At 44.3% G+C, this 12,860-nt stretch overlaps 1 protein-coding gene across 5 annotated transcripts in view; it reads right to left on the reverse strand.

Moving 5' to 3' along the window:
- Nucleotides 1-7,388, reverse strand: part of GRIA3 (glutamate ionotropic receptor AMPA type subunit 3) — a 157,682-nt gene extending 150,294 nt beyond the window's left edge. For 3 of the 5 annotated variants that reach the window (XR_005107484.1, XM_037408042.1, XM_037408041.1), the window contains exons 1-2: nucleotides 7,101-7,300; nucleotides 6,249-6,407 (exon numbers count right to left, since the gene is read on the reverse strand). Coding sequence is in view for 4 of the 5 variants with exons in the window: in XM_037408042.1 (XP_037263939.1) it covers nucleotides 6,249-6,407; nucleotides 7,101-7,191 (250 nt within the window). In the remaining variant the exon portion in view is untranslated. Of the gene's footprint in view, nucleotides 1-6,248; nucleotides 6,408-7,100 lie in introns of all 5 variants that reach the window. The other 2 variants (XM_037408044.1, XM_037408043.1) reach the window with 1 other exon arrangement.
- Between the last annotated feature and the right edge of the window lie 5,472 nt (nucleotides 7,389-12,860).

Here is a 12,860-nt window from a genome sequence, read left to right on the forward strand (position 1 = left end):
TTTACCGCTAATAATTACATCCTGAGGAGATCAACTAAAAAGGCACGCAGGCACACGCTACCTTTGAATGTTTCGCATATAGGTACACACTGATAAATTAACTCTGCATTTCTGGTGCTATAGAAATATCTCCAAACTCCCCGTACAGTCAGGCCAGAGTACACCCTGTGAGGCTGAGTAATAGCTGTGAGCATCCACACTGCAGCGACTACAGACAGCCGAACACGAGCATCTACTTTGGAGTCTTCATCAGATGACTGCACATGGAAAAACTCCAAGATGATTTAAAGTTCAAGCTTTCTAGGGCCTCTGATATTCTGAAGATCAACAATAATATAGAGCAGGTGATACAATGGAGGGAAGCACACGCCTGCCTCTGATAGGAAACATAACACACACATTCAGAAGAAAAAGAATCCCCATGGATGAAATCTGGAAATTGCTTCACTGCAGTGATCATTACACAGTTTCACAGAAACTGGTTTGATCTAGATCAATAATTTTTAGATTTCTATTTTTGGATCACTACATTGTTCCAGTGGAGGTACAAGCCCCTGTATAGCAAACCTCATGACAACAGGTACAGAGTTTTTATGCTATAACTCCCCTAGAGCTTATAGTGATCTATACTTTACAGCAGCATAGAAAGTACTGATCTTAGGCTTTAACTTAAATGTCAAATATTAAATCAACATAAACATCTTGCTCACAAGAAATGAACACAAGTTTTCAATTGTATGGTTTGGCTTGGTTTGAAACTAAGCTATGAAACCAAACTGTCGCTGCTTTAAAAATAACATATTCTAAAACCCTTTAAGGATGCCTAGCGAAATCAAAATTAGCATTCCAAAATCGGTAATGACAAAATATGTACTTTAAATGGAAAAATCTTAAATCACTGGATTATGACAATAAAGAATCATTAAAGATACATCAGCTCTCTCAGTTCACACCTTCTTGCATAACAGTCCTACACTTGCAGTAGGACGGCCTCCCACCTCCCAGACACTGAACACAGCGAACCCAGAGGAAAGAAACCCACTGTCTTCTGTGGCTCTTGGACAAGCTCCCAAGCCAGCCTTCAACAAAACTGTGGTTTTTTTGTTGTTGTTAAAAGCTACTGTCACATGCTTGTTTCCCATCATGGCATCTCCATTTCCTCCCAGAGATAAACTACAGCTGTTACATATTTTACTGGAACGTGTAGCTAATCAGTAGCTCTCCAACCCATACCAATAGTCCCACGGGTCCACCAGACCCTGTGCTATATAGGGAAAGCAAGAACAATCGCATCTCTGCATCCGCCCAAAAAATCTTTCCGAAATTGAACAACTAAACAGCATTCTTCATCATGCTTCACTCTTCATTCATTGGGTGAATTGAAAGTTTCTCAAAAGTGTCCATTCATACAAGATTTTTCCCCATCTCTGCAGTGTGAGTTAAATGGAACCCTAGCATCTATTCAGTACGTAAATGCTATGGGTGCAGCAGAAGTGAGAAAGGAGCCCGCTTATTTTAAAATTAATTTAAGAAACAATAAGACACACTTGAAAGCAGCAAGGTTCCTTCTGCTAACACTGAGATCTCACTCAGCTTAACAACAAATCATCTGCTCTGCCACGAAGTGGAAACAAACTTTAGTTGGAACAAGCCCTTCACCTTTCAACCTAGTACAATACTGCAAAAGCTTTGACACCTAAGCTATACACACATACTCGAGCATGTTCCACAGCATAAAGGGCATTTTCAGGGATCTGTTGTGAGTAGAGTTGTGTGGAAAGCACACTTCCCCGTGTTTTACCACAGATTTCTGGGAGAAACCACAGTGCATTGCTCATCGGGAGCATAAGGCATCTACCCTGTGGTCTCTACTCATGCAAAACCACCAGTACACGGCCCAAACTTGGCAAGACTTTTAGCAAGACATACTTATGCTCTTGGCAGAAGGGAGCCGACCACTTTCAGCATCAGTGTCCTTTGCCAGCTGGCCAAAGAGCACACAGATGCAAGGGAAGCAAATTATCTGCCCGCTGGCAAAAAGAAATGCTGAGAAGCACCTAAGGAAAAAAGCGTGTATGTGCGCACGTGTGCAAGTGAGTACGCAGGTGAGCATATATATATATATATATACGCACCTGTGCTTTGGGAAAGCGACTAATACAGTTAAACAGGAAAAACTGTCTGCTATAGCTCCGTGGTATCACTTTCTGCAACGCTCTCACAACAAACAAGACACTTTTTCCATTAAAATCGTCCAAGTTGCATTTCAAAGATTAAACACAATGACTGCAAGGATGCTAAAGAAAAATTTTCTAAGAAAGTCTGAAATCAGACCCCTTCAGGGAAGTGACCATACAACCACTTAAAGGATTTTAGCAACTTAAAGTAAGCATGTCATTGTATCTTCCCTCTTTTTTTGGTCTCTTAAAGAATGAGTGCCTGTGGAAAAAACACTGCACATCAACATTTGGTAAAATACAAAAAAAGCCTTCTGGGTTCAGAAGATATATGAGAAATGACTCAGAAAAATTAACAGGAGAAGAATTTGCAGCTGATAGGTAGGTTTAGCTGAGAGAGTGAATCTGCCTGTAGATTAATTAGATTCTGCAATCACAGCCCCTTTTCACCCATTCACATCCCACCACTATCATTACATGATCAACAGATTTTAATGAAAACTAATGCTTTCTTTTGAGAAATTCCATGGGGGCTACGTATAAGGTTGAGTTTACTTTTCAAAATATTTCTTGAAAATCGTACATAACACAAGTGCACATTTGTTGGCTGTAAAGGTGTACAACAGCAATTTTTTGCAATGACAGTGCAGAGAGGGAATATGAGATCTGTGTGCTAATGAGCTGACACTGCAGAGGCTAGAGCAGTGTTAGTATAGTGCACTACAAGTGCAGAGCAGAAAGACATACGCGGGTTATTTCTAGGGAATATGATCTACAGAACTGTACACATAATTCAACATTAATACTAACATCCTTCATTAGACATTATAAGAAAAGCCTGAAAGGTGCTTCAGTGATGAAATTACACATTTGAGTTGTTACGTTCATACTGTTCTGAAAAAGCCAGCTCACTCTCTACATGAGCATTTTTGAGGAAAATATAACATCCATATTTCATTTGATTCTATTCATTCACAGGTCAAGTTAACTTTCTTCCTTTCTGTTTTTTCCAATAGCAAAAAGATATATTTTAAAAGATGTAATAAATCCCCTCAGAGCCAACTGATAAACTTCAATTCACCTTTAAATACACTGGAATTTTCATCTGTCTTTGCATTTGCTCTCTGTTAAGATATCATACAGCCAAATAAATAGGTGGGCAGATAAATACAGAGTGGATGAATACCGTATGCATAACTTAAATGTACAGAGAGGGGCTCGATGCTAGCAGTGAAGCAGAGAATACACGTACATAAATCAGATTATGCATCATTTAACTGAAAAAGGAATGAAAGGGAGGGGCTTAGGGCAGGAATTTTCTTTTGCTTCTAAACAAGTTTGTTCCCATGTTGGGATATTGCCAAATCAGCCCTACCAGAGGTGGGCTTTTTATCTCTGGCACATGAGGATACTTGAGCAGAGATTTTTTTTTTTTTTCTCCCGCCTCTGGAATGCACCAGATTGCACCAAGTGGGATGTGCAGCTGTACAGTAAGAACGTCTTTCCTGAGCAAAGCCCCCCCCGAATTCCTGCACACATGAACTCCTACTACAGTCACTGTCATATAAATCAAACCAAAGAAGAATGAAAGGTATTATTTTTTGGATACTGACTAGTACAGGCGCTACGCTCAAGCTACACATGCTACTTTCTCCAATTTCCCTTCAGTTCCTTTACCTATCCCACCACAAAGTCAGTCATAGTCTCCCTCTCCAGTGAAGGCAGGCAGTCACTGCAGGTTTCTCTCCTGTGGATCCCTGCCAATTGGAAATATTGATCAAACGGCTGTGTGACAGCACTGGAGACAATTTATGCTTACGTCCAAGAGAAGTAAAAATGTTGTGGAAAGAATTCTTTCACGGATATGGCAGTACCCTGAAATCATCTGCCACTCCACCGGGAAGTGAGGATGTGATTAAGGGTACTTGGGTCAGAACGGTTTACATGTTACCAGGTAGCGTGAGGAGCTATTAGTTCATCCTCACGCATTGATACATATGAGCATTCTGACTTTCAAAGATAACCACTTCCAGACTGAAAAAGGGCAACTCTATTTTTTTTAATTTATTTTGAGCTACTGAGACCTACATGACTGGTGACTTGGACTCACCATATTCTTTTCCAACCAACAGTATTACTAGATGGTTGACATAGCTACAGACAAGGTCACCTTTTCATTTTCTTCTGTTTCTTTTTTCACATCTTCTATTTTTAAATAGGTTACTGTAGGTTGGTATTCTCTGGTCTAAGGTTCCTCCAGAGATTTAAGTTTTCCCAATTTTACTACACTGGTAATATGTGTGTTGGAACACGCAGCCCTATACTATAGAAAACCATCTCACCTTACTAAAATCACCACTTCTTTCACTCAGCAATGATGAAAATCATTATATGTCAGAAGATGAGAAGCACTCTGACTAAACAATAAACCGACTGCCTCTGAATGAGTATGTGGTTCACTCGTCTTGGTGGGATCTGTAAAGAAGTGCTGGTAGAACTTAAAAAAACCAATTAATAATTAATCACCCAAGCAGTTTAATGTATTTAGTTTAAATCCATATAATTGATATTTAGGAAACTATGTTTGAGATACAGCCTCTTGAAGGGATTACACTGATTAGGGATTAATAGTCTGATGTTTGTTGTAAGAGCTGTTGAGGCTGGATAGGATTAGTAAAATAAGATGCAAAGTACAGACATGCTTTTATTTACCATTTTTTTCCACTTTACCAAATATTTTTATTGGATATTATATAATTAACCCCTCCCCACAAAAGTTTCAAAGGTCCTAATTCAAAGCCCTTTAAAAAGTGTAACGCTGCACTAGCAAGAAACAGTCACATGGGGGATACGTTAGAATATCAATCCGAAATTTGTCCAAATATTTCCTTATTGTATATTTTTTAACCATCAACTTTCTCAGAAAAGGCCTGAAATCCTAGAGGAATAAAATATCTGCTTGACCAGCCTTCTGATTATACAGTGTGGGACACGAATGTATGGACTATTCGATCCCCAACAAACAAAAAAATTAAAGAAATGAAATGTTCAAAACCTGGAATTGTTTTGAAGCAAGAGATACTAGTTTTCTCTAATCCAATACTTCATTATTATAGTACTATGCTTCCTCTTTGAAGATTTTATACTGTGACTATATATGAACGGGAATCCTGTTCATAACATAAAGTTACTACATTGTATTCAGAAATCCTTTAGATCGTGTGCAGATGTATTTCTGCATACTGCAAAGTACGTGCAACTAACTCACGAGACAGCTCCATTAATTTTCAAAGATTTACAACAAAAACTGCATAAAACTGAATGTGGACACATGAGTAAAACATGTATTCAGGAACTACTATCCGTAAAGGCACACTTTTTAATATGCGGAACACACACCAGTCTTTCAGAAAGATATTTCACATTTTAACACCACATTAACACTACTCAAAGTTCTATTCTGCTTCTTCTGTTAATAAAGGCTCAAATTATATGTTATGTGCTGCTTGTGCAGAGGTATTTCTCATAATGCTGAGCATTCCGATTCCATTTTCTCTCCCCTCAGCTCTAACGGCATTTGTCAGTTTACAGTCTCGTCAGCTTTTAACAGGACTTTCACCGTAAGAAAACAACCCAGTATTTCAGGGCAGAAGAGGCAAGCAAGCCCCTCTAGCTTTGTTCCCTCAAGGTCACTTGTAAACAGCTGGTTCTGTTTTATTCCTACACGGTACTATTTGCAAATGATGCTGTTTCACATGGCTAGGTTGTAGCCTCAACAGAAAAGGGATGTCACTTCTGTGGTAATTCACTGATCCCAGCTACACAGCCCTACCATATAAATAACACGGTTGGGTTTTTGGAAATCAAAACTAAAGGGGTGAGAAGAAGCGGTGGGAGAACTTTCCCTAAGGTATTATTCAACCATATAATTAATGCTGCAAATTACTAAACCCTGTCTCAGTGCACACATTTGTTGCACTATATTGTATGAGTAAGAACTCTGGGCTACCAGGGAGAAATTGAACGTAAGGTCAGAGAACAAATATTTTCTTTTAAAACGCGTGTACTTACAAGCATTTGTCACTGAAAAACTGTTGGAGGAGTCCAAGTGATCTACGTGATAGTTCAGATGGAAGGGCTTTTCTGTGGTGTTTTGGTTTGTGTTGTATAACTGCACAGCAAATCGAAACGCACTGTGCTCCTGAACAGTGTTCCTCATGAAAAGTCCACCTAGGATGGGAAAAGGAAAAGAAGGAAAAAAGGGAAAAGGTATTTCAGAGCGGATTTTGAGGAGGAACAGTGGCAAAAAGTGACATATGCATACTGCACGTCTCCGGCAGGAATGAAGAGGAGCAGGCTGAGCCCGGGCACAGAATCCTGACGGAGCACGTACCCGAAATACGCATGCTGAAAGCCCAAAGTTAGGCTCGGGAAGCCACGCTTCCCACCAGTGCCCCCCGGGCCACCGCACCTGGCGAACCAGGCCACTCACACACGGGTGCCCACACGCAGATTTAGAAGTCCACCGCGGCCAACTGTGGCTCCTGCGCTGCCCGCCGCCCCTAGGGCGACCTGCTGGGGCCACGCGTGGCGCGCGGCGTGGCGAGCGGGCGGCGGGCAGCGCTGGCCCGGGGGGCGGGCGGACCCACGGCCCCAGCCCCCGGCTGCCGCGGCGTTCCCGATCCCGTTTCCGCGCCGCTCCGCGCCGGCCCCGCCGCGCTGCCCTCGCCGCTTCAGGGCGCGATTCCGCAGGAGCGGACCGAGCCCTCCCGCCGCTCCCGAGGCGAGCGGGCAGCCCCGCACCGCTGCTCCCTCTCGCTCCCGGCCGCGGCAGCCGGCGGCTCCGGGCTCGCCCCCCGCTCCCCCCCCGCACGAGTGCCCCGCGGCTGGCGGGGGGAAGGCGCGGGTCGCGCTGCCGCTTACCTATGCTGATGGTGTTGGGGAACCCCGCCAGAGCCTCCCCCAGCAGCCCCGCCAGCAGCAGCAGGAGGGTCCGGGGCGCGCTCTGCCCCATTTTCTTCAGCCCCTGCGGTTCAGCCCCTATAACGAAACTGGCGGCACAGGCATGGGCGCAACGGGAGACTCGGAGTAGTGTCAATGGTGGTGGCGATGCTGGCGGAGGTAGTGGGGAGGATGGTCCCCCTCCTTTCTCCCTTCTTCCTTTTTTTTTTTTCTCTTTTTTTTTTTTTCCCTTCCCCAAATCCCTCTCCTCTTGTCTTCACCCCAGCCTGGGAGGGCTCATTGGCTGCGAGGTTGCCTTTCTCCCCCCGTCTCCAGCAGCCCCCCCCAGCGCAGGGACTTCCCCCAAAGATGGTGGGTAGCGGAGCCGGCGAGGCTGCTCCGCCCGGGCCGGGAGGGGGTTATCGATCAAACTTGGCGTGAGGCGGGCTGGCAGCCGCCCGCCGCTCGGCCCGCCCAGCCCCGGCGCTGGCGTCTGCCGGCCGCGGCGGGCAGCGCTCGGGGCTGCGGTCGCGCGGGAGCGCGGCGGCCTGGCGTGGGCCGCCCCCGGGCTGCAGCTGGCCCCTTTAAAGCTGCATCGCCTCAGTGTGTGTGAGTGCGTGTGTGAGTGCGGTGCGTGCGCCGGTCTGCGGCGGGGGAGGGGCGGGTAGCCGAGCCGGAGCCGGCGGAGGCGGGCGGGGGGCGTGAGGGGGATGCGGCCGGGGTCCCGCCCGCGCCCGGCGGCGGGGAAGGCGGCCGGTGCGGGCGCTCAGGCCCGGGGGCGGCGGAGACGCCTCGGGGCCGGGGGCGAGCGGCCCTGCCAGCGCTGGGGCAGCCGGGTGCCGCCGGGCCGGGCCTGCCTGCCTGCCCCTCGGCGGGCGCCGGTGGGGGGCGAGGGCCTGCGCGGCGGCCGCGGCCCCGCCTGAGGGCGGTGGGGCGGGGGGCTGGGGGAGGCCGCGGGGCAGGGGGCGCGGAGCGCGTGGCCCGGCGGGGCTGCCCCCCTGCCCCGGTGCCCCCAGCGCCAGCGCCGGAGGGGGGGCTCCCGCCTGCCGCCGCCCACAGTGCCGCGAAGTGGAGAGAGACGAGAGGTTATCCCGCAGAAGGGAATGTGGGGTCCCTGCCCACCTCCTCCGAAGGAAGGGAATCCAACAGCCTCCCGGGCCGGCCCGTGCGCGGAAGAGGGCAGGCGGGGAGCATCAGTCGGGGGCGGCGTGGCCCCTGCACGGAGCCCAAAGCGTGGCTGCCCCATCGCGGGTGGGTGTGGGACACCCCGTGTGCCCCCTGCACCCCTGCCTCGGCGGAGCCCCGCCACCCCGGGGCCTGCATCCACAGGGAGCCACCGCGCCTCTGCCTGAAGCCTCCCCGCGGGTTGATCTTGCCCCCACCTCCCTGACCCCTGACTATACAGATCCTGCAGGTCTTTGTGGTTTTTTTCTGCTTTGAGGCACACAAAACTGTACAAGATGGAGACAGAAAAGAGATACTAGGTCACCTCGTCTATTTCATAGGCCCAGGGAATGTTTTCTTTCACTCAATTGCTTAATGTTTCCTTTTCCTCTGAGATCAGCAGGTCACTTTCCCTTGGCCCTCCGCTGCTTGCTTTTTTTTTTATCTTAGTCTCAGACTCTAATGTTCTTCGGGTACATTCAGCTGAGTTATGGGTAACATCAAAAGCAGTTGGCCTTGCATTTGCAAAATAATGAACCAGTGCCACTAGCGTCGTATAAGTACTGGAGATGTAAGGTGGTGGCAGATTACTGCACATACACTAATGAATAACATCAAAGACTCAAGCCACTACTCTTGAAGGAAGCCAAAGGCACAGGTGAAGAACAAACCATCACATTTGTGACATGGGAGCGTAAAGTATACCTTTACCAGCATATATGAAACTCATACTTACTCCTAGATTCATGCATTGGTTGCTCCATGTGTGTTCCTTTTGAGAATCGTGCCCAGAAGATGGAGTCCATTCCAGTTCAGGCAAGGCTAGGGATCAGGCTGTGGGGTGACTGGTAATGTTCCCCGTTTAGAGATTGCAGTTGTCGCTTTATCTCTCTATTTAAAGAAATGGTTATCTGTATGCACAGGTGGGGTATAAAGTCCATCTTTACAGCACTCCTCACATTCAAAGCACTCTACAAGTACTGCCTCTGAATTCCTATAAACATCTCCTTGAAGCATGATTGTATTCTGCTCTTACAGAGTAAAAACTTAAAAATCAAGGAAGGCAACTGGCCCAGCTCACCTAGGCAGGAAATTTCAGACCAGAATTAAGATCATGAGCAGCAGCCCTGACTGTAGAGAGCTCTTCTCTCATACGTCCTTTGGTAAGCATAGCAGATCTGAAAGCTACAGACAGGTATGTGAAGTTTAAATATTCAAGATAGTTGTGAAAAGCACATTCCTGTAAGCAAATAATTTATCTTTCTGGCTGCAAATATCTTTCCCCATTCTACCCACCTCCAGCTGATTTCTAACACCTTCTCCACAAAGTCCTGCTGTCCTCTTTTTTGTGTCCTTCCCTACTGGCCCTACTTTCTTCCTGTTCACTTGCTCTCACAAAGTTCTTTCTCCATCCCTGCAGCTGTGTATTCCAGGCTGACTGCCACCTGCCACACTGACAGCTGATGATGTATTGAAAAAATTATGAAAGAAATTATGTTTAGCATTATAGATGTTAGAACAAGAGAAGAGATAAAATAGTCATGAATGAAGGTGGCATGTGCCAGAATCTCATTTTCATACTCAGCCAGTAGGGTGGGTGCCTCATCTCAACTAAAATGGTGCTTCACAGCCTCATCTCAAAATGGAGAGTCTCGTTATAATCCAAAATATATCTGTTCTAAGAGACAAATAAATTATCATTATCGCCCGCATTTTTCCCCCTGAAGCCCCTAATATACGTGTTGTTATCATTATTAGCATTTTCAATATGCACTTTGATTTTTTTGGTTAGGCAATTAGTCTTGGGATACTATTTTCTGATACAAATGGTACAGCAGCTGTCCCGTACAGATTTTGGAGAAACCCAAAGAGACCGCATCCCAGTTTATCTTTCTTACAATGAACCCAGTGTGCACTAGGACAAAATGGTAGGAGATCAGTTGGCTTTATGTGGATATTAATGCCATGCAAATAGTTTATATACTTTGCTAGGGATGCTCAGTGACTCGAGTTAATGAATTCCATGGTAACCGAGGTATTACCAGATGCTTTCCCAAACCTTCCCTAACTAAATACAACCAAGATTTTGCAGGATAATCAGAGCTTCATGTTTAGATGATTTGTAGTGTTCTGGGGCACTAGGGGATTCTGCGTACTATCTACCTGAGCAGGAGGAGGTAATGATTTATAATTAGCTAATGTGTTCTCATTGTAATGTCTAATAGTGGATTAGAATAATACTATGGAATTTGGGACACAGAGTTCTCACTGAGCTGTCTGATGTTACTAGGCTAAACCCATAGCGTTAGCATAAAGTCATGGCAAAATCTACACCAGGATTCTGTGGCTCAAGCTTCACCACCCTGACTGCACTGAGCTGACAGTTTTGTCATTCCTGTTTCTAATTGCAAAAGAGAAGCTCAGGCAGCAAGTTTCTAGAAATCATTGTGCTTCTCCCAGTACCAACCAAATCAGGTTAATAATTGCCAATAAATGTTTTGCCAATTGTGTACCTTTTTTGGTTGATTTGTTGTTTGTTTGGTTTTTTTTTTAAACTGGTTATTTCTTCATAAAAACAAAGGACACCCAGTTAACAACTTAATATCAGCATTACTGATTAATTTACAATAGACAGTTAACAGAATGACAGTGGGGAGAGACAGAAACAAAGATGAAAAGGGATTCAGGGAGAAGGTGAAACTACAGATAGAAGGCATCAGGGCGAAAGTGCAGTGTCAAAAGAAGGAAAATGAATACAGACATTACAGTTTAATACATTTTGGAAAACAAGTCAAAAGGACATCTAGTTAAGATTTGATTCTATTAGGAGTGGGCATAGAACAAACTATTGAAGCTCTCCTGTTTACCTTTCATTACCATGCAATAATAAGAGACATAAAATGAAATTAAAAGGCAGCAGACGAGAGACAGTTTAACAGAAATATTCTGTTGCATAGTTTATGGCTAACCGATAAAGCTGTCTTCTACACAGTATTCTTGGCAAAAATAATTGTTTTTAAAAGTTTCAAATTTTATGTGAATTAGCAGAGTAAATACATTAGACTAACTAGTAGAAAGTTGTTGCGATTAATATTCAGAATTCATGGCAAAAAGTAGCTCCTAGGTGCCTCAAGAAAGACATGGTTTTCTTATGCATGATGAAAGTTTATAGTATGTTTAACATTCTCTGAAAGTTTTTGTACTGGTCAGCATTACAGACAGGATAGGAGACTATTTGAATCTGGTTTTATTAATTTTTTTCTAAGAACAGGTAACACATGAAATCCTGGAACGACAGCAGCGTGTGGTAGGTTTATTACCCTTATCATCGGACCTAGGATTTTACCCAATACAGCCTGGCAGAAAAATACAGTCTGGCACATAGGAATGTGGAAGGATGATCAAGATTTGTATAGGAACAAGGTCAAAGAGGAAACTTGTTGACAAATAAAAGTCATTACTCCACTACTGGAGTCTGGTTCGACTCTAGGTAGCAAATTCATGCAGCAACTTTTATCAGAACTGAACATGGACTGTTACAGTAATAACCTATATATATTACAATTGCACAACTAAGACACAAATGTGGAAACAGTCAGCATGTACAAATGTCTTCATTTTTTTTTGGAGTTTGTGGTATCTTCAGGATACATACTTCTAATTCTTCTAAGAGCTACAGGGTTGGTGGAAATGTAGTGTTATTATAGTCCCATAATGTCAGAAACAATTTATATTACCTTCTGCTTTCTGATTAACTGTACACTAGGCACTGCTGGCATAACACAGCCCTGCAATTCTTATTTAAACCTGTACTTTTGCTGTGCTCATCTATATTTATTACTTCAGGAAACAGTAAATCAAATAAAAAAGTAATGGTATCCCCTATATACTGTTAATAAAGTGAATCCTCGCTCTGTTTTATATCTGAGTACAGTTTTCAGGCAATCTTGGGAGTTACATCCAGTTCATACTCACTTCAACTGTGCAAGATCTGACCACTGCATATTTAATTTCTGTATATAATTACTGAAATATATTCTTCTTAAAGGCAATCTTTTTTGGCTCTGAGTAGTGAATAATCATTTCAGATGCTTGTTTGCCAATCAAAAGTCTATTTTCCTCCCAGCGTGTGTTTGTATATTACCATAACTTACCTCATCTTAGTTCAAATCTGCAGCAGTATCTTTTAATGAAAATGTCTTTGGAAAACAGCACATAGATTCTTATAAATGGAGGTTTAGACAAAAAGAATTTACATTTTTCAGTGAAGTTTTAAGGATTTCGGATTTGTTCTGTTCCACTTTATCAGACAGAGATTCCTACCCTCCCCTAAACCAGCAGTCTGGTAGTTACAAAGTTTTAAGAGCTATGCAGAAAACTGACGTTCAGTTCTCTGCAAATATCAAAGAACGTGTTCTACCTCTGGAATGAACCTTTGCAGCACTAGGGTATGGGATCAACTCACTCTCTTTTATTCAATTCATATAAATATTTTATTCAATTCATATAAATAAGGTATTAGTTAACATGGGAAGGAAATTAGGGAGAAAAGGAACTTTAAGCTGTGTCTCCCTTACA

Source organism: Falco rusticolus, chromosome 14, assembly GCF_015220075.1.
Source record: "Falco rusticolus isolate bFalRus1 chromosome 14, bFalRus1.pri, whole genome shotgun sequence".
NCBI classification, from domain to species: domain Eukaryota; kingdom Metazoa; phylum Chordata; class Aves; order Falconiformes; family Falconidae; genus Falco; species Falco rusticolus.